The sequence below is a fragment of the Nicotiana tabacum genome, chromosome 5, assembly GCF_000715075.1.
Source record: "Nicotiana tabacum cultivar K326 chromosome 5, ASM71507v2, whole genome shotgun sequence".
In the NCBI taxonomy this organism is placed as follows: domain Eukaryota; kingdom Viridiplantae; phylum Streptophyta; class Magnoliopsida; order Solanales; family Solanaceae; genus Nicotiana; species Nicotiana tabacum.
Genome location: NC_134084.1, coordinates 2,441,188 through 2,463,676, shown reverse-complemented (window position 1 = coordinate 2,463,676; position 22,489 = coordinate 2,441,188). Strand labels below are relative to the sequence as shown.

The window sequence follows — 22,489 nt, the reverse complement described above, 5'->3', positions numbered from 1 at the left end:
TACGATATGGAATGATCAAAGCCATGGGACTAGGGGTGTACATGGACCGGGTTGGTTCGGTTTTTATCAAAACCAAACCAAACCAACTATATCGGTTTGGATTGGTTCGGTTTTGTCAGGTTTTTCGGGTTTTCGGTTTTTTTTGTTACATGAATATTATTTCAATCTTACTTTGTTAAAATTATAGATAAAGCTCTGATAACAACAACAACAACAACAACAACCCAGTGTAATCCCACAAGTGAGGTCTGGAGAGGGTAATATGTACGCAGACCTTACCTCTACCCCGAGGGGCAGAGAGGCTGTTTCCAGGAGACCCTCGGCTCAAAGAGGCAACAAGAGACACTATATTAGTACTATCAATAGACTCATAATAAAACAACATAAAGTACCATAAAATCCATAACATAACATAAATACCATAAAAACAAAGTAACAGCAATATAAGAGATATAGGAAATACGAGAAAGATGTAAGGTATTAATACACAGGAGATAAAGCAAATCATTAGTAGTTGATCAATAGCATCCTAAGACTAATTCCTAACTGGCTAGTCTCACTCTAGTGCGCTGTAACAAAGACATCACAATTTCCCTAACCTACAACCTTAATGCTCGATCTCCACAATTCCCTGTTTAGGGTCATGTCCTCAGTAACCCTAAGTCGCGCCATATCCTGCCTGATCACCTCTCTCCAATACTTCTTAGGTCTCTCCCTATCTCTCCTCGTACCCACCACCGCCAGTCGTTCGCACCTTCTTACCGGTGCATCAGTGTTCCTCCTCTGAATGTGCCCGAACCATCTGAGTCTTGTTTCCCGCATCTTGTCCTCCATGGGGGCCACACCCACCTTCTCTCGAATATCTTCATTTCTAATCTTATCCTTCCTTGTATGCCCGCACATCCACCTCAACATCCCCATCTCTGCAACTTTCATCCTCTGGATGTGTGAGATCTTCACCGGCCAACACTCGGTCCCATACAACATAGCAGGCCTAACCACTGCCCTATAAAATTTACCTCTCAGTAACAGTGGCACTTTCTCGTCATACAGGACTCCCGTCGCTAACCTCCATTTCATCTGCCCCACCCCTATACGGTGTGTGACATCCTCGTCGATCTCCCCGGACCCCTGAATAAACGACCCCAGGTACTTGAAACTACCCCTCTTAGGGATGACTTGAGAATCAAGCCTCACTTCCACTCCCGCTTCCGTCGGCTCTGCCCCAAATTTGCACTCAAGGTATTCCGTCTTCGTCCTGCTCAACCTGAAACCTTTGGACTCAAGGGTGTGTCTCCAAACCTCTAACCTCTCACTGACGCCGCGTCGTGTCTCGTCGATTAGGACTATGTCATCAGCAAATAGCATGCATCATGACACCTCCCCCTGAATATGATGCGTTATAGGTGAATATATATTTAGTAAATATGGAAAAAATTGACAAACATATGATCAATTAAAATATTCTAATGGGAGAATATTTTTAGCAATACGTGATGGTTATTTTCTTAGTCGTCTAACAATAATTTTTGTTAATTTACGCTTTCAAGGTTAATACATGAGAGGATTCCAAATATTTCTACATTTCTAAAGAAAATTCACTATAAAGTCTTAAAAATATAAATAAATTTATATATTTATATGTCGGTTTGGTTCGAGTTTTTTTTTACTCAATACCAAACCAAGTCAAACCAAACTTAGTCGGATTTTTTAATCGGTTTGGTGCGGTTTTCCGGCTCGGTTTGAGCACCCCTACATGGGACCATTAGAACGGAGCTCCTCTTCCTCCTGAAACTTCGATTGATTTTTTATTTTATTTTTTTGGTTTTTTAATCGATATATTTGTATTGGATCCTAATTAATTCGGAGTCGTATCCCATAAGATTTGTCAAAGAAAAAGTATTCCTTGCTTTTTATTTTCGAGATTTGAACCCGAGTCTCTAGTAAAGCATGTAGTAATATTAATCTTTCTCTTTTATAATTAAATGATGTCCGAATCACATTAATTGTATGCATTTTGATTATTTGACGGTGCAACTATTACTATGTTCACAAAAACATAGGCAACTACCAAAAAGTTAACAAACTAATTTAGTTTGTTTTTATTGAGATCTGAATCATTGTATTACATACTTTTAATTACTTCACAAACTTGTTCGGGGGCGGATTTATAGCCTAAGATATAGGGCACGTGAACTTATGATCTTTTCGCGAATTAGGTATTTTATGTGCATATTTTCTAAAATTAATCTACTATTATTTACTGACACTCATGTTTCAAAGAGGCTAATGGTACACTTGGTTGAATGCTGAGTTATTTACCTAGAAACTTAGGGATCAATTTTCACTTAATACTTTCTTTTTTCTCGTTTCTTTAGTAGTGCACTCATGTTATAAAAATCTTAAATCCGCCTCTGGACTTATCGACCCCATAATTGCGTGAAATTAATAACATATATAACTTCTATATTTTTTGTTTATGGGATTTTTGTATGTAATGATATATAGAGGCCAACTCAGAAATTTAATGTGATGGGGACATCAGTATTTTGCTGAATCAGTGCCCCTAAAGGCGTTTAGTATTTTAGGTGCCAAGTAATTTAAATTAATCATTTTCAAGTTATACACGTATACATATATAATATTTTTACTAAAGTTTACGAGGTCCAATGTGACCCATTAAGGTTACACATAAGTCCGCCTCTGCGGCTACAGACTTACCAAGATGTTGTTTGTTAGTGATTGTTTAATTGTTTTGTCCTTCTATCCTAGATTTAGTTCTGAATTTGTTGAAATAGTCTAATCTAGCTGATCATCACCTCCTACAACAACAACAACCCAGTATAATCCCACTTAGTGGGGTCTGGGGAGGGTAGTGTGTACGCAGACCTTACCCCTACCCTAGGATAGAGAGACTGTTTCCAAATAGACCCCCGGCATCCTTCCCTCCAAGAACTTCCCACCTTGCTCTTGGGGAGACTCGAACTCACAACCTCTCGGTTGGAAGTGAAATTACTGAAATTTATCCACTAGTCACAATTATATTTGTCACACTAAACAAGAGGTATAGTCGTACATGTCAAGTCCAATATGCTGAATGCAATTTATAAGCCGCACAAGCAAATGCAATTTATAGTTGCATCTGCTGAATTGAAATTATAAATCGCATTTGTTGAATACAATTTATAAGTTGTATTTATTCATTCCATTTGTGTTCGCATCTATTCATACATAAGTTTTTTCTCATTTTCGGTTCCACTTTGGATCCTTATTCGTTACGTATAAATTTGTTTTTTCAAAATTTTAACTCTTCATTTATAAATCTCTTTATACATAGTAATGAGTTAGTATTCTTCCATATAGCACAACACATATTTATTAAATGTATAAAAAATTGAGTCCTGAATTATCTTTTATTATAAGCAATTCTCTACCGAAGAATTATAAACAAAGGTAAAGGAAATTTATATGTAATTATAAATAAGGAAATTCAAAACAGTAATCCATAATGGGAAAAAACATTAACGCGACGTATAAGTCGCATTCGCCGAATACGACTTACTTATACGTGTACACAATTCCAGAAGCGCGAAATCAGATTAACATTCACATATTCCAAATCTCTCTACATTCTTCTTCAAAAAAAAAAACTAACCGACTCTTTTAATCACCTCCATATAAATAGCAAATCACTTCCATTTTCTCATTTTCCAAAAATAAAAAACAAAAAAATTCAGTTCTCACTGTTCTCTTGTTCAAATCCATCACTTTTTTTTGGTGAAAAAAGAAGAAGAAAATTAATGGCGGAAGTACATATGGGAGAGAGTGAGACTTTCGCTTTTCAAGCTGAGATCAATCAGCTACTGAGTTTAATTATCAATACTTTCTACACTAATAAGGAGATTTTCCTACGTGAACTAATCAGCAATTGTTCTGATGTAAGTTTTGTTTAAAAGTTTAAACTGTTAGAGTTTATTTACTTAATTATGTCTTCAACATGACTCCTCACGCGTGAACCTGATATATTTTCATGAGCCTAGTACGTAAAAGTTCTATATTAGTAATAGCAGACGAGCTGACGGTGAGATCGAGCTCAGGATCTTTGTCTGCTCTGCTCTGATTACATATTGAAGTGTGTTATCGTTGTTGAAGTTTGGCAAATTTGTCCCACATCGGTGGGCTCTTGAATTTTGGGGGGATTTTCCCCCTATTAAAGAAGGCCTAATGTTTAGGATTTAAACACACCTCTCATTTGCCTTCTCATCTGTTTAAGGCATTTGTATCTTCTCTCTTTAGTATTATTTCACTTGTATTTTTGGAGTGAAATAAAATATTGGTTGTGTCCGAGGAGTAGGCAAAATTAGCCGAACCTCGTAAATTCTGGTGTTCCCTTTATTGTTGTTTTATTGTCTTATTTATTATTTGGTGGCTGTCATAATTTTTGGTATTGTAGTTGTGACTTATTCACACTATATACATTTGGCTTCCGCAACAATTGGTATCAGAGCCAAGGTATTGTCTAAGTATGCTCTGTGGTTGCAGCATAGTCTGATCTTCCACATCAGAAAAGATTTATCTTGGTAACTGAGTCAAGGTTCTGTCTGAGTATGCTCTGTAGTTGCAGCTTAGTCTGATCTTCTACATCAGAAAGGAAATAATCTTGATTTGTGTCGTCAGCTATTAAATAATATTTGTGTCAAATATGGGAGACAATAAACAAGAAGAATCTACATCAAGTGTCAACAATACGTCATCATTGGCATCTTCGCTTATGACAAGAATTGTGTCAAATGCGAAATTTGCGGTAGAAATTTTTGACGGGTCCGGACATTTTGGGATGTGGCAAGGCGAGGTTCTAGATGTCCTTTTTCAACAAGGGCTAGATCTGGCCATTGAAGAAAAGAAACCAGATGTTATTGGAGAAGAAGATTGGAGAATTATCAACTGTGTTGCTTGCGGTACCATTCGATCCTACCTTGCTAGAGAGCAGAAATATCCATACACAAAGGAAACATCTGCAAGTAAATTATGGAAAGCACTGGAGGATAAATTTTTGAAGAAAAACAGTCAAAATAAATTGTACATGAAGAAGAGACTGTTTCACTTCACCTATGTTCCTGGTACCACGATGAATGAACATATCACCAGTTTCAATAAGTTGGTCACAGATTTGCAAAATATGGATACAACTTATGATGATGGTGACTTGGCCTTGATGTTGTTGGCGTCACTTCCTGATGAGTACGAGCACCTTGAAACTACTCTACTCCATGGAAATGACGAAGTTTCTCTCAGAGAAGTTTGTTCGGCTTTGTACAGCTATGAACAAAGAAAACGAGAAAAACAGAAGGGCGGAGAAGGAGAAGCACTGTTTGTAAGGGGTCGTCCTCAAAATCAAACGAGGACAAAGAAGGGAAGATCCAAGTCAAGATCCAGACCCAGCAAAGATGAATGTGCCTTTTGTCGAGAAAAGGGCACTGGAAGAAAGACTGTCCGAAGTTGAAGAATAAGGCCAAACATAACAATGGAAAGGCCATTATGGATTCAAATGTAGCTGATTGTGATGATTCAGACTTCTCATTAGTTACAACAGAGTCATTAACATCATCAGACATATGGTTGATGGACTCGGCTTGTAGCCATCATATGTGTCCCAACAGAGACTGGTTTGTGGAATTTCAAGAAGGAGAATATGGAGTCATCCACACAGCGGATAACAGCCCTCTTACCTCATATGGCATTGGTTCAATACGATTAAGGAACCATGATGGAATGATCAGAACATTAACAGATGTTCGATATGTACCGGATTTGAAGAAGAATCTCATCTCTGTGGGAGCCCTGGAATCAAAAGGGTTCAAAATCATTGCAGAAAATGGAGTGATGAGAGTATGCTCCGGTGCACTAGTGGTAATGAAGGCTAATTGGAAGAATAATAATATGTACCACTATCGTGGCAGTACAGTTATTGGGACAGCGACAGTGACATCCAGTGACGACAAAGAGGCAGAAGCAACCAAGCTATGGCACATGCTCTGGGGAAATGCTGGAGGAAAATCCTTGAAAACTCTATCAGATCAAGGATTGTTAAAAGGAGTAAAAGCTTGCAACTTGGAATTTTGTGAGCATTGTGTTAAAGGGAAACAGACAAGGGTTAAATTTGGTACAGTGATCCATAATACTAAAGGCATTTTGGATTATGTACACTCTGATGTTTGGGGTCCTTCCAAAACACCTTCATTGGGTGGGAAGCACTATTTTGTAACCTTTGTTGATGATTTTTCCCGAAGAGTATGGGTGTATACAATGAAGATCAAAGATAAAGTGTTGGGAATTTTTCTCAAATGGAAGACGATGGTGGAGAATCAGACAGGCAGGAGGATCAAGTGTATTCGCACAGATAATGGAGGTGAATACAAAAATGATCATTTCAATAAGGTCTGTGAAAATGATGGCATCGTCCAACACTTCACTGTTAGACATACACCACAACAGAATGGAGTGGCAGAACGTATGAACCGGACCTTGCTGGAGAAGGTACGGTGTATGTTGTCCAATGCTGGCTTGGGCAAAGAATTTTGGGCTGAGGCAATTACATATGCATGCCACCTCATTAATCGTCTACCATCTGCTGCTATTGATGGCAAGACACCATTTGAAAAATGGTATGGAAAACCTGCTGTAGATTATAACTCTTTGCACGTGTTTGGCTCAACTGCATATTATCATGTGACGGAGTCAAAATTGGATCCAAGGGCAAAGAAGGCTATTTTTATGGGAATTACTTCTGGAGTCAAAGGATATCGCTTATGGTGTCCTATGACAAAGAAAGTAATATTCAGCAGAGATGTTACCTTTGATGAATCTGCTATGGTAAATAAGGTAACAGAAGACACCAAACAAAATAAAGGTGCTTCTAAGCAGGTGGAGTTTGAGGGAAAATTTATTTTTCCTACACAAGAAGCAGAGGAGGAAACAAATGAAGATTACCCTCTGGAAGGAGAGCCAGTAGAGGAGATTCCAACTCAGGAACCTCAACAACAACTTGAATCAATAGCAACCAGCAGGCCAAAAAGAACAATAACGAAACATGTTCGTCTCATTGAGACGGTTGCTTGTGCAACCTCAATTGTAGCTGATGATGTTTCTACCACTTATAAAGACGCTGTCCAAAGTTCAGAAGAAGATAAGTGGAGGATTGCCATGAATGATAAAATACAGTCCCTTCATCAGAATCATACATGGAGATTGGTCAATCTCCCGAAGGGAAAGAAGGCAATTGGGTGCAAATGGGTATTTGCAAAGAATGAAGGATTTCCTAACCAAGTAGATGTTCGCTAAAAAGCAAGATTGGTGACCAAAGGATATGCTCAAAAGGAGGGAATTGATTACAATGAAGTGTTTTCTCCAGTTGTAAAACATTCCTCCATTAGAATTATGTTGGCTTTGGTAGCACAATTGGATTTGGAACTAGTTCAAATGGATGTAAAAACTGCATTTTTACATGGAAACTTGGAGGAGGAAATCTACATGACTCAGCCAGAAGGATTCAAAGTTGCTGGAAAAGAAAATATGGTGTGCAAACTTGAAAAATCGTTGTACGGATTGAAACAATCTTCTAGACAATGGTACAAGCGATTTGACGAGTTTATGTTGCAGCAAGGGTACAAGAGAAGCAAATACGATCATTGTGTGTATTTGCACAAGCTTAAAGATGGTTCCTTTGTATATCTTCTCCTATATGTTGATGATATGTTGATAGCTTCCAAGAATTCGGAAGAAATTGATAAGTTGAAGATTCAACTGAAGAAGGAGTTCGAGATGAAGGATCTGGGTGAGGCAAAGAAAATTCTTGGCATGGAGATAATTAGAGATAGACGTTCAAAGAAACTCTGTTTATCTCAGAAAGAATATTTGAAGAGAGTACTACAACGTTTTGGCATAGATGACAAGACTAAGCCAGTTAGTACTCCACTTGCTCCCCATTTTAAGCTAAGTACTACTATGTCGCCAATGGATGAAGCTGAACGAGAGTATATGTCAAAGGTACCATACACAAATGCTATTGGTAGCTTGATGTATGCAATGGTTTGCACAAGGCCTGACATTTCACAAGCTGTTGGAGTTATTAGCAGATATATGCACAATCCAGGGAAGGAGCATTGACAAGCTGTGAAGTGGATTCTACGGTATATTCATAATACTGTAGATGTCGGGTTAGTTTTTGAGCAGGAAGACAATCAGTCTGTAGTTGGATATTGTGACTTAGATTTTGCGGGTGATCTGGACAAACGAAGATCAACTACTGGTTATGTGTTTACTTTTGCAAAGGCACCAGTTAGTTGGAAGTCTACTTTGCAGTCAACAGTTGCTTTGTCTACAACAGAGGCAGAGTACATGGCTATTACAGAGGCTGTGAAAGAGGCAATTTGGCTTCAAGGATTGCTAAAGGAGCTTGGTGTTGAACAAAAAGGTATCACAATTTTTTGTGATAGTCAAAGTGCTATTCAATTAGCGAAGAACCAAGTGTATCATGCAAGGACGAAGCACATTGATGTTCGGTATCATTTCGTACGAGAAATCATAGAAGAAGGTGGAGTTACGGTGAAGAAAATTCATACTACAGAGAATCCTGCTGATATGCTGACAAAGGTGGTGACTGCGGTCAAGTTTCAACATTGTTTGGATTTGATCAACATTGTTGAAAACTGAAGATTAAAGATGAAGACACAATCAAAATTTGTTATTGAGAGAAAATTGAAGATGTGGAATTTTGCCAAGGTGGAGATTTGTTGAAGTTTGGCAAATTTGTCCCACATCGGTGGGCTCTTGAATTTTGGGGGGATTTTCCCCCTATAAAAGAAGGCCTAATGTTTAGGATTTAGACACACCTCTCATTTGCCTTCTCATCTGTTTAAGGCATTTGTATCTTCTCTCTTTAGTATTATTTCACTTGTATTTTTGGAGTGAAATAAAATATTTGTTGTGTCCGAGGAGTAGGCAAAATTAGCCGAACCTCGTAAATTCTGGTGTTCCCTTTATTGTTGTTTTATTGTCTTATTTATTATTTGGTGGCTGTCATAATTTTTGGTATAGTAGTTGTGACTTATTCACACTATATACATTTGGCTTCCGCAACAATTGGTATCAGAGCCAAGGTACTGTCTAAGTATGCTCTGTGGTTGCAGCTTAGTCTGATCTTCTACATCAGAAAGGAAATAATCTTGATTTGTGTCGTCAGCTATTAAATAATATTTGTGTCAAATATGGAAGCCTTGGCGTAACTGGTAAAGTTGCTCCATGTGACCAGGAGGTCACGGGTTCAAGCAGTGGAAACGGTCTCTTGCAGAAATGCAGGGTAAGGCTGCGTACTATAGAACTTTGTGGTCCGGCCCTTTCCAGGACCCCGCACATAGCAGGAGCTTAGTGTACCGGGCTGCCCTTATTTAATTATGTTGCAGTTTAAAGTTATGTGTTGTTTTGGCTGTTGATTGGATTATTTTTTGAGCTGAATTTGTTGAATATATTTGGTGGAATTTGTGTAGGCATTGGATAAGATTCGGTTTGAGAGCTTGACGGATAAAAGCAAACTTGATGCAGTGCCTGAGCTTTTTATTAGGATTGTTCCTGATAAGGTGAATAAGACGACGCTTTCCATAATTGACAGTGGTATCGGTATGACTAAAGCAGGTATGTTGATCATGAAGTGAATGAATGGCGCGCAAAAGTATTTTGTTACACTATTAGTGTAGGTTTAACCTGTAATAGCAGATTAATTACTATGTTTATCAGTTATCGAATTACTTAATGTTCGATGTGAATTCAGATATAGAATTTTCAAGTTTTATGAAATAAAATTTACTACATATTCAGAAACAACATAAAAGCATTATACATAATCAGAGGCAGACTCAGGATTTGAAGGTTGCGGGTTCACTTTTGCATTCGACCAAAATCTTTGTATATAGCATGTCACTACTAATATATCACTATTTTCTAAAGGCATATACATGTATGCATGGAATTGTTGCCGAACTTTTTGGGTGCCGGTGACCTCTCTCTTTACGATATAGGTCCAACTCTGTAAGTCATAGTAATAGTTAACAATTCAAAATGTGTAAAAAGTACTTAAAACATTTCGTGGTCAAAGAAAAAGTGGTGGACTTTTCAAATAGTAGTCGTGTCACATAAAGTGGAACAGAGAAGGCGGCAAGTTACATGTGCTCCCTCTGATTGCATGTAATCAGTGGCGAAGCCACATTGAACCAAGGGGTGTCAAGCGACACCCCTTCGCCGGAAAATTACACTATATTGTTATATAATTTTTTTATTTTATGTATGTTTACTATACGTTGACCGCCTTGACTTTTTAATGTATCTAATTATTTATATTTTGACACCTCTTGATGAAAATTTTGGCTCCGCCACTGCTTGTAATAGCGATTTAAATTGATCTTAGTGCTTTGCAATTGTCCTGCATATGAGCTCTGTTGATGTGTTATGATCTTAAGAAAACAATATCAGAATAAGGTTATTGAAAAAAGATTGTGTTTTGAGCACAGATTTGGTGAACAATTTGGGAACAATAGCGAGATCTGGAACAAAGGAGTTTATGGAGGCATTACAGGCCGGAGCTGATGTTAGTATGATTGGGCAGTTTGGTGTTGGTTTCTACTCTTCCTATCTTGTGGCTGAGAAAGTTGTGGTGACGACCAAGCACAACGACGACGAACAGTATGTATGGGAGTCGCAGGCTGGTGGATCGTTCACTGTCACCCGTGATGTCAATGGCGAGCCACTGGGGAGAGGTACCAAGATCACCCTCTACTTGAAGGAAGATCAGGTACCAATATTGTTGATTGTTCCATTTTCTTGGACGATACTTATTAGTTGAAAATATGTTGTTGTAATGTTATCGCTTTTGGTCATGTTAGCACTTCTACTTTACGTCCTATGCTTTTCTAGGAGCTGTTTAGCCTTCCAGAGATTTAGAGATTTATGCGTTCAGAAAATATAAAGAACTTTTACTACTTAACATTATTTTTATTGTTACTTTTGTTTTTGTATAACATTGACCTGAAATGAGTTTAAATACTTTAAATGGATTAACATGGTCAATGAGGATTCATATAAGCGGAGCCGCTTGTTTGGGACTGAGGCAGAGTCGTTGTTGTTTGTTGTTGTGAGGAGATAGAACAATCCGTGACAATTGTTATATTTGGTATATTGAAGTTCTTAATCTCAAGTAAATATGTTTTTTGTACTTTATGCAGGTGGAATACTTGGAAGAGAGGAGAATAAAGGATCTTGTAAAGAAACATTCCGAGTTCATTAGCTATCCGATTTACCTCTGGACTGAGAAGACTGTCGAGAAAGAAGTTAGCGATGATGAAGACGAGGAAGGCAAGAAGGAACAAGAAGGGGAGGTAGAAGAGGTCGACGAGGATAAGGAGAAGGACAAAAAGAAGAAAAAGAAGATTAAGGAAGTGACTCATGAATGGCAGCTAATCAATAAGCAGAAACCAATCTGGTTGCGTAAGCCTGAAGAAGTGACAAAGGAGGAGTATTGCTCGTTCTACAAGAGTCTAACGAATGATTGGGAGGATCCGCTTCGCAGGAAACACTTCTCTGTTGAGGGGCAGCTCGAGTTCAGGGCGATCCTATTTGTTCCAAAGCGAGCTCCGTTTGATCTCTTTGACACGAGGAAGAAGCTTAACAACATTAAGCTCTATGTTCGTAGAGTTTTCATAATGGACAATTGCGAAGAACTCATTCCCGATTACCTTGGCTTTGTTAAGGGTGTAGTTGATTCTGATGATCTTCCGCTCAACATTTCACGTGAGACGCTTCAACAGAACAAGATTTTGAAGGTTATCAGGAAGAATCTTGTGAAGAAATGCATCGAAATGTTCTTTGAGATCTCTGAGAACAAAGAGGATTACAACAAATTTTACCAAGCGTTCTCAAAGAACATCAAGTTGGGCATTCACGAAGACGTCCAAAACAGAACCAAACTCTCTGATCTTCTCAGGTTCCACTCGACAAAGAGCGGTGATGAGATGACTAGTTTGAAGGACTACGTCACGAGTATGAAAGAAGGACAAAAGGACATCTACTACATCACTGGTGAGAGCAAGAAAGCTGTCGAAAACTCTCCGTTCCTCGAGAAGCTCAAGAAGAGAGGATACGAAGTTCTCTACATGGTCGATGCAATCGACGAGTATGCTATCGGGCAATTGAAAGAATATGACGGAAAGAAACTAGTATCTGCCACTAAAGAAGGGCTGGAACTTGAAGAAACAGAAGAAGAGAAGCAGAAAAAGAAAGAAAAGAAGAAATCATTTGAGAACTTATGTAAAGTCATCAAAGATATTCTTGGTGACAGAGTCGAAAAAGTGGTAGTTTCCGACAGGATCGTTGACTCTCCGTGCTGCTTAGTAACTGGAGAATATGGTTGGACAGCAAACATGGAGAGAATAATGAAAGCACAGGCATTAAGGGACAGCAGTATGAGCGCCTACATGTCGAGTAAAAAGACGATGGAGATCAACCCGGACAACGGCATAATGGAGGAGTTGAGAAAGAGAGCTGAGGTTGACAAGAATGACAAGTCTGTTAAAGATTTGGTGTTGCTTCTGTATGAGACTGCTTTGTTGACATCTGGTTTCAGTCTTGATGATCCGAACGCGTTTGCTGCGAGGATTCATAGGATGTTGAAGTTAGGTCTTAGTGTTGAGGAAGATGAAGCCAGTGGAGATGATACTGAGATGCCTGTATTGGAAGAAGAGGGTATTGAGGAGAGTAAAATGGAGGAAGTTGACTGAGAAACATCTACTAGAAGCGCGCGCACACACTCTGGTAGTATATAATTAGGTGGGGTAGGGTTGTTTTTGTGGGTGTCTGTTTCACTATTTTTCACTTCTTTTTGTCTATTGTCTGTACTTGGTTTTCTGGTATCTGGTTGTGTTTCATTTCATGTGTCCGCGGTATAATGTGTTGTGTTATGTATAATGTACAGTTGTATCGAGCTCCGGCTTTACTATTTAGAATACTTTCCTCTGTAGAATAGGTCCGTATAAGGCCTTATATCGCGCGTAATATGGACAAGATTCCTACGAACGAGACATGGCAAATAAACAAAAGCACAGATCTTTACTCGGATCATATGCAACGAAGCTGTAAGTGAGGCACATATATGCGTCCAGCCAATATGTATATTTTGAATAACGATCTTTCCTTACAACAACAACAACAGTGAGATCCCATGAGTGGGGTCTGGAAAAGGTATTTTGTAAGCAGATTTTACCCTTACCTTGTGAAAGTGGAGAGACTGTTTCTGAATAACGATATTTCCTTCTATAATTATCTAAACGAGATGACAGATTATTTCTTTAATCAAAGATCTAACTCAGGTTTTCCATCAACTTAACCACAAGATATCTGTCAAACAAGTATCTAAGAAATTTAACTTTTAACTCTAGAGAACAAAAAAAAAGGGGCAGTTCAATATACAAGGCCTGTGTTTATGTAGGGTTTAGGGGCACCCCAAGGGGTGTAATATAGAACATCAATGGCTGTTTCCACGGTTCGAACCCGTGACTTATAGCGAACAAAGATACCAAAAATTCACTCTGTGCCTTCAATGTCTTCTGTTACCAAGCCCGTAACAAGTAGAGGATCTGGTTCTTCGATCTGATTTAGCTTCCTGTTTCAAGAAGACGAAGTACTTTTCAGTTATAGACAGCAATATTTGCAGACAATGATATCAAAATCAAACAGGCCGAGAAGAATGCATTTCTTCAAAGATTTAAAGGGCAGCAACAATACATACAACTTTACGACTAACTGGAAACAAGCAAGATTTATAGTCGTTGTGAAGTATTATTTCTGAATCACTGTACAAAGAACTACAGGCCGAGAAGGACTCATGATACTGCAACTTTTTGATAAGCACAAGCAAATCCATTCTCGCCAAGTAGAATGAGTCCCTCTAATAGGTCTATGACAGTGAAATGGAGAAACACTATCCAACTATACCAGAATGAGACAACGCTGTCATTCTCGATGCATTATATGGTAATACATCCTCATACCCCTTTCCCATTAAAAATGAAGAAACAAGCATAGATGATAGCAGATGGTCCACAGGATACGCCATCATTGACTAATTAAGCATCATGCAGTGGGTAAGAGTATGTATTAAATGATATACGTGCAATGCATCCGTTTCTTTGATATTGTTAGTACACTTTCATCAGAGAAGAGTTGAGTAAGCTTACCCGCATGTCTTCTTATTGTGACCCAGGCCCTTACACTTGCTACACTGCATCTGCCGTTTAACCATGTCAAAAGCGTCGACCTTTTTCATCTTTGGTCGGCCAGGTGGACGTTTGGTTGGTGGGGGAGTAATAATAATTGCCACATCAATTTCACCACTTGCTGGTTTTTCCAGGTTAGGTATGGGGTTAATCGATTCAGCGTATGTTACATTGTAACTCTCGGTTGTGAAGTATCTGGAACAATAATCATATGGACTCCTTCCTATGCATTCAAAAACAGCTATAGCATGGCAACAAGGCATCCCATTTAGTTGCCAACCTTTGCAACTACAATCCCATTGATCAATATCAACTACGTCAACAGACTCACCACCACGAACTTCAAATGTGCTCCCGTGTGAGGGTAATACTTGAAGTGACCTTGCTTTTGAGGTTTCGCTCTGAAGTTTTTGTTCGCTCATCGGTGTTAATCTCGTAGCCCACTGACTGGACTCAACACGCCTAGTATAGATCAATTCCATTATCTTCCCTCGTAATACATCGACCATTTGAACTATCGGCAGCTCATTCACCTCCATAACCCAATCATAAAAAGGCTGCCCAATGTTGGATGTCAAGAGGCCATACCTTGTCCCACCAAAAAGGGCGTTCGCCCAATGGTCGGGCTCGCTTCGAGTGACCCAATCGTATGCAACAGGTGAGATTGCTCTTATATTCTCAGCACAACGTTCAAAGCTCGCAAGTGTTGGGGCACAAGCAGCAGTATATAAATCTTGGATCATAAGACGTCTAGCTTCGTGAGAAAACTGTCCTTGCAAATCGTTATTCAATTTTTCTGCAAGATAGCGCAGGCAATAGCCATGGTAACCCTCTTCATTAAATATATCGTTAAATGACTCCCTTATGCCCCTTTGGAAATCACAAACAAATGTTATAGGACAGGACATTGAGACAGCAGTTTTAAGTTCTGAAAGAAACCAATGCCAGTTGTCCTTGGTCTCCTCATCTACAACCGCAAAGGCTAAAGGAAAGACAGCATCGTTTCCATCAACACCTACGGCTGCCAACAAAGTTCCTTGATATTTTGCATAGAGAAGAGTGCTGTCAAGGAATAGAAGAGGGCGGCAACCTTGTTGAAAACCAGATAATGAGGCATGAAATGAGATAAATAGACGATGGAAGCTCGAATCATCCTTTGCCGCAACTGTAGCAACACTACCTGGATTAGTTTCTACAATTTTCTCACATAATAAAGGTAACTGACTGTATGCCTCTCTGTAAGAACCCTGAAGCTGCTCTCTTGCCTTCTCTTTGGCACGTCTTGCCTGAGAGTAGTTCAGCTGAATGCCATATTCACGCTCAATATCATTTGCAATATCCTTTGGCTTGTAATTGGGAGCATACTTCAACTTTTCCTTTATTATATTTCCCATCCATCCCCTTGTGGACCGGTACCCAGCTTTTACTGCAGCTCCTTCACATGTATGCTTCGGGTTCATTGTCTTAATACATATTAGCTCGGTGGTAGGCAACTTCGAAGCATATATTGACCAAGGACAACCTTCCGACTTGCATTTAGCAGTTACTCGACGACTTTCATTTTTCTTATATTTATAAGTGAATCCTTGGGAAATCGAGTACTTATGTAGAGCTTCACGGAATTCAGAAAAGCTGTTAAATCTTTGGCCAACGCCAGTAATTGCATTCTCCCACTGCATAGCTGCTTTGCGATGCTTCTCATCATTGCTATTGCTACTTGGATAAACAGCTAGGGGGCTAGTATCAACTGGGGCTTGAAGCAGATCATCAGGATCGACCATATCCACGGGGTTAGCAGGGGTAAGTGGAGGCTCCGACACAGTAGTCCTGCTCGACCTTCAGAGTTAAGAAAGTCATAAAGATATTTAGGAAATCAAAAACAGATTCAAAGAAACACTCAAGTTTTGACATTTGCATGAGGAAGCAAAATGAACAAATGGAACTGAATATAAAGAGAAGTAAATACCTACTGGCAGTCACATTTGGAGTACTTCGAGCAACGGGTTCTTCTACAATTATAAACACCTCTACTTGTTCAGAATCCTTGAAGAAGTTGATCATACGCTTGAGGTCTTTATCTTTAGATATTGTGATGAGAGTCTTCTTATTCCCAGGGAGAAAATACTTAATCGTCATTCCATCAATACCACACTCAAAGTTTTCCGCTACTTCTTGCTTAAAATATTTCAGAAGTGTCTGGTTATCAAGGTCTAGAGCATACGCCTCCCCACCAACATATGTCAAAGATCCATCTTCGTTGGTCACAAACTCCCCTCCAGATTGACAAATGGCAATTATTTTCTTGGAGGCCATCGCTAGGCCCGCATAAAAACTTCAACTGAAAATATTGAACCAACTAACAAGAACAAAGCTTTGTCATACACCACAAAAAATAGTATGCAACACAGAAAAAATTAATTGGACCATGAAAATCAGTCTATATATCCAAATCAATTAAGAAAGTTGAAGTCTTTAGAACATTGAGAAGCAATAGGCAAATAACCATAGGCATAATCAAACATGCTAAGTTTAAAGTCAAAAAACAAAAACACCAAAGAAATTTTGTTATGCAGCGCAGATAATGGGAAGCACCTGACAAAATAAATTAATGGGATCATGAAATTAAGCTACATTTCGAATTTAACAAGTAAAGTTGAAGTCTTTTGGAACATTAAGTAGCAAAAATCAAGTCACCAAAAAGTATGATAAAGATAAAAATAAAAACCCCAGATGACAATCAACCTACATTTCCAATTTAACAAAAATAAAGCTGAAATCTTTGGTATATTAAGAGGCAATAATCAAGTCACCAAAAGCATAATTAAGATAAAACAAAACCCCAGATGAAAACTTAGCTACATTCTCAATTTAACCTTAAAGTTGAGGTCTTTGGACTATTAAGAAGCAGTAATCAAGTCACCAAAAGCATAATTAAGCTAAAAAAACAAAAAACCCAGATGAAAATTTGGCTACATTCTCAATTTAACATTTAAAGTTGAAGTCTTTGGACTATTAAGAAGCAGTAATCAAGCTACTAAAAGCATAATTAAGCTAAAAACAAAAACCACTGATGGAAATTTGGCTACATTCTCAATTTAGCCAATAAAGTTGAAGTCTTTGGAATATTTTGGATGATGGTGGTGTTTGGACCAGCGTGTGCGCACTTCGACTATTTCACCAGGTACCTGCTACCTCCCATCAGCATAAATACGGGTTATCTTTGCCTATTATTTCTAAAGTCTTTGGAATATTAAGAAGCAATAATGAAGTCACCAATAGCATAAGCTAAAAACAAAAATCCCAAAAAAAATCGAGCTACATTCCCAATTTAACAAATGAAGTTGAAGTCTTTGGAATATTTTGGATGACGGTGGTGTCTGGACGACTGGACCAGCGTGTGGCGTGTGATACCTATTACCTCCCATCAGCACAGTCAATTATCTTTGCCTAGTGCTTCTAAAGTCTTTGGAATATTAAGAAGCAATAATCAAGTCACCAATAGCATAATTAAGCTAAAAACAAAAACTCCAAATGAAAAGCGAGCTACATTCCCAATTTAACAAATGAAGTTGAAGTCTTTGGAATATTTTGGATGACGGTGGTGTCTGGACGACTGGACCAGCGTGTGGCGTGTGTGCACCTCGACTATTTCATCGGATACCTGCTACCTCCCGTCAGCACAGTCGGTTATTTTGCCTAGTGTTTATAAAGTCTTTGGAATATTAAGAAGCAATAATCAAGTCACCAATAGCATAATTAACATAAAAACAAAAACCCCAAATGAAAATCAAGCTACATTCCCAATTAACACATAAACTTGAAGTCTTTGGAATATAGCAATAATCAAGAAACCACAGGCATAATCAAACAAGAAAAGTTTAAAGCCAAAAAAAAAAACCTAATCAAATAACACTTAATCAAGAATACCCATCAACATAAAACAACTTATTCTCAAACATAATACAACAACATGGGTTCATCATTTAGTTCTTGGTCAAACATTAAAATTCAAGAAAATTCATGGGTCATTGTGAAAAATGTATTGAAAGAAGGGATTTTAGTGTTGAAACTCACTGGGATATTAGATTTGCATGAGGACAGAGCCGAGGTGTATAATAGGGGAAATTGAACTTTTGGAGATGTGAATGGATCTATTTTGCCATTTGGGGGAGGTGAAATGTAATTTGCCCTAGAAGATTTATTGACCACTTTAGCCCTAATACTTGGCAGAAAATGTCAAACTTCCCCCTCAACCGATCCTTTATTTTTTCTTTTATTTTCTCCTTTTTTGGTCTAATTCTTCTATCTCATCAAAAAAGAAAAAGAAAAAAAAAACTTTACATTTAGGGATAGTTTTGGTTAGTAAATAAAATAATGTATGACTTTTAATGTAATAATTGCAATACATGAATTAAGATTTATTAAATTATCTTGTGAAAATATTTCTATATTTGGTTCCTTGCATAAGATATATGTTGTGTAATACTACTATTAAATTACACTTGCTTTAAAGTAAATAAAAATAAAAATATAAATCAAGGTTAATTTGATCTTAAGTGTTTGGTCCCTATAAAATTAATAACCGTGTACGTTAACACATGCTGGATTTGTATAAAACAATATCAGAATTGTAGCATAAAATTATGGAATCAGTTTTGCTTATAGCTAAAAAAAAATAACGATAACCAAATGCAGCATAAAGTATTACTAAATTTACAGAAATTATTTTTCAAATCCCAATAACCAAATGACCTTGAGATTCAGGCACTTTTATTGAGATACTAAACAATTTGAACTTAATTCAACCTATTATCAGTAAATTCAGTAATATTCAACGCCTAGTGACATAGTAAAATTCTTGCTTCAATCTTTGCTTTACTATTTATTTATTAATTTTTGTTTTTTACTCCATCCGTTTACTTTTACTTGGCACGTTTTGACTTTTCACGCCCCTTAAGAATTAATAAATAAAGTGCATAATTTATCATGATACCCACATTAATTGATGCATATTTTATTTGATTTGAGAAAATGATTTGAAATAAGTAATAAATACTATGAGTATAATAGAAAAAAAAATATTTTCTCTTTATATGTGTAAAATTACAAGTAAAAATAAAAATCTATTTTAAGTATACATGTGGCAAAATAGTATTTTGATATTCAATTAATTTAAAATAGTATCAAAAAATTTCACTTTGAATGACAAAGCGCTTCGAACTAAATATTTAATTATGTTTGGCAGTATTGGAAATTGTTATATCGATTTTATTGGATACAAACCAGTAGGGGTCAAGTGCCATTAAACATAGTTGAGGAGTAAAGTGCATAACCCATAAAACTTCAAACTACCCAAAACTTTTAAGGGAGTTAACTATATTTCAATCCAAGTATGGATTATTCATAATAGTAGTGTTTCCGCTTTCAATTTAGTTAGGTTCGAGTCAAGCTAAACTACGTAGTACATGTTATAAAATAAAGACTTTAAAGTAAAGAAATCGAAGACAAGTAGAGAGAGGTTTATTATTCAACTTCAAATTCATGTATATAATGAACTGAAATCTCCTTTATTTATAGAAGTAAGGAAGATGTTGTGTAACCTGCTACTGCAAGCTGCTTGTAAGCTACTAATGCAAGATGTTATGTAAGTTGCTTGTAAGTTGCTACTGCAAGCTGCTGTATAAGCTTCTTGTAAGTTGCGTGTAAGCTGCTACTGTACCAGATATAGATAATCTTCTGTCGGGGGTAATATTTATCCATAACAGAGTACCGAAATGATAAGCTTCTTCAGGAAGCTTATTTCCAATAGAGTACTAAATAGATAACCATATTTACGGCGAAGTCACATATAGATAAGCTTCTTCAGAAAGCTTATTTACAACGGAGTACTAAATGAACATCCATAATACACACACACACACACACACACACACACACACATTTATAATACTCCCCCTTGGATGTTCATTAAAAGATAATGTGCCTCATTAAAACCTTACTAGGAAAAATCCCGTGGAAAATAATCCTAGTGAAGGAAAAATAGTACACATATTTAGTAATACGCACTGCTAGGTGCCTCATTAAAAACCTTATAAGGAAAACCCCGTGGGAAAAAAACTTAGTAAGGAAAAAAAGAGTGCATCGCGTATTTTACTCCCCCTGATTAAAACCTTGTTTCAAATATTTGAGTTTCCGCATTCCAATCTTGTATACCATCTTCTCAAAAAGTTGAGTTTGTAGAGAATATTATCCACCACTATTTCAGATCAATTTAAATTACTCTCATCAAACCAAGAAGCTGCTACAAGTCATTTCATTGAGTTCCTTGCAACTTGCATGCATCAGCTGCTTGTAGAAAACTTCAATGGAGTACTAAATGGATAATCTTCTTCAGAAAGGTTATCTACAGTGGAGTAATAAATGGACATCCACAATAATATTTTTATTACACTCCTCTTTGGATATTCATTATTATGTGCCTCGTTAAAACCTTATTAGGAAAAACCCCGTGGGAAAAAATCCTAGTCAAGGAAAAAGAGTACACTAATAATATACATTGCAAGCTGCCTCATTAAAAACCTTACTAGGAAAACTCAGTGGGCAAAAACCCAAGCAAGGAAAAAAGAGTACAGTACAAAGACTTGGGTATATCTGGACCAAGGAGTTCATCATTCTCTTCTGGAGGTAAGAACGGATCCTTAATCCGTGTAGGAGAAGAACATGCTATGTCAGGCCTTGTAGCATTAGCAAAATACATTAGTGCACCAATTGCACTGAGATAGGGTACTTCGGGACCAAGGAGTTCCCCATCCTCTTCTGGAGGTTGAAACAAATCCTTATCCACTTCAAGTGATCGAACAACCATTGATGTACTCAATGGGTGCGCTTTGTCCATGTAAAAGCGTTTTAAGACCTTTGATGTATAGGCAGATTGATGGATAAAGATCCCATATGCTAAATGTTCAATTTGCAGACCAAGACAAAGTTTTGTCTTCCCAAGATCTTTCATCTCAAATTCTTTCTTAAGATATTCAATTGCCTTTTGGAGCTCTTCTGGAGTTCCAACATGATTTATATCATCAACATAAATATCAAGTATAACAAGTTCTGAAGCCATTTTTTATTTATAAAATACATGGACAAATAACTTACGTAACCTTCTTTCAGCAAATATTCACTGAGGTGATTATACCACATGCGCCCGGGTTCCTTTAAACTGAACAAAGACCTTTGTAATCTGATCGAGTACATTTTTCGAGACTTTGAACTATATGCTTCAGGCATTTTAAATCCTTCAGGGATCTTTATAGAGATTTAATCAAATGAGTCATATATGTTATGACTTGCATTTAAATAGCATGATATCTTCAGGTGTGTGGACTACAGGTTCGATCCTCACAATCTTTTACAATATTGTGCACTATATTATATCAAATATATCGACGACAATCATTTCACATCGGTTCGCAAGCGACATAACTTGTTGAGATCTCATCACTTTCTTTAGTTTCAAGTACCTGAACTTCTTCTGGAGTTTCATGATGTTATGTCATGGGCTCTTCCAGAGCTCATTTTCTCCTCATTATGATCATTTTGATCATTATCTCCTTCTTATTTTTCAAGGATTGTTACCTTTTGAACCGATTGGTCTACCACGCTTCATGCGTACAGTAAACTCTATCCTTCAGGGACTTTAAATTTTAATAGGAGCATTTGCAGCTGAAATATAATATTTAATTTTGGATCAACAAATGCTTCTGGCATTTTACTTGAATTATCTTCTAAGTGGGGATCATATTAATGATAATTCGATTCATATAGCATATTTTTCAGCTGTTTATTCATCCCCAAAATGTTAAAAAAACTAACATATATCTCCAATCTTCTTTGAAAAATATATCTTTGTGCATTGTGGTAGCGAAATTAATCATATACCACACATCAAAAGATATTAAAAATATTTGGTTTCTGATCCTAAACCAATTGTGAGGCGAAGACTTATTATATATTGTTGGTCTGATGCATACAAGTGTTGTTATATGCAATTTAGAAAATCTTAGACCAACACATGAAGCTTTGTTCTCATAAGCAATGGTTTAGCCATTAATAGGAGGTATTCAATGCTAAACTAGCTTGGATATAAACCAGCATTATCAAGATGAACTGTTTTG

The 22,489-nt window shown here is 37.3% G+C and overlaps 2 protein-coding genes across 4 annotated transcripts; one reads left to right on the top strand and one right to left on the bottom strand.

Moving 5' to 3' along the window:
* The first annotated feature begins 3,689 nt into the window (after positions 1–3,689).
* Positions 3,690–13,066, top strand: LOC107772017 (heat shock protein 83-like). The gene is made up of 4 exons (XM_016591501.2): positions 3,690–3,938; positions 9,546–9,690; positions 10,563–10,843; positions 11,274–13,066. The coding sequence occupies exons 1-4, from the start codon at positions 3,801–3,803 to the stop codon at positions 12,822–12,824; spliced, it is 2,115 nt and encodes a 704-aa protein (XP_016446987.1). The 5' UTR covers positions 3,690–3,800; the 3' UTR covers positions 12,825–13,066.
* Positions 13,067–13,365: 299 nt separating this feature from the next.
* Positions 13,366–18,519, bottom strand: LOC107772015 (uncharacterized). 3 transcript variants are annotated; one of them, XM_016591499.2, is made up of 4 exons: positions 18,393–18,519; positions 16,285–16,674; positions 14,280–16,154; positions 13,366–13,705 (listed from the first exon to the last, which is right to left on the bottom strand). In XM_016591499.2, the coding sequence occupies exons 2-4, from the start codon at positions 16,629–16,631 to the stop codon at positions 13,627–13,629; spliced, it is 2,301 nt and encodes a 766-aa protein (XP_016446985.1). In that variant the 5' UTR covers positions 16,632–16,674; positions 18,393–18,519; the 3' UTR covers positions 13,366–13,626. The 3 variants fall into 3 exon arrangements, with proteins under 3 accessions (XP_016446985.1, XP_016446986.1, XP_075109351.1); XM_016591500.2 differs by having other exon boundaries at positions 16,289–16,674; positions 18,393–18,465; XM_075253250.1 differs by lacking the exon at positions 18,393–18,519 and having other exon boundaries at positions 16,285–18,256.
* Positions 18,520–22,489: the final 3,970 nt, after the last annotated feature.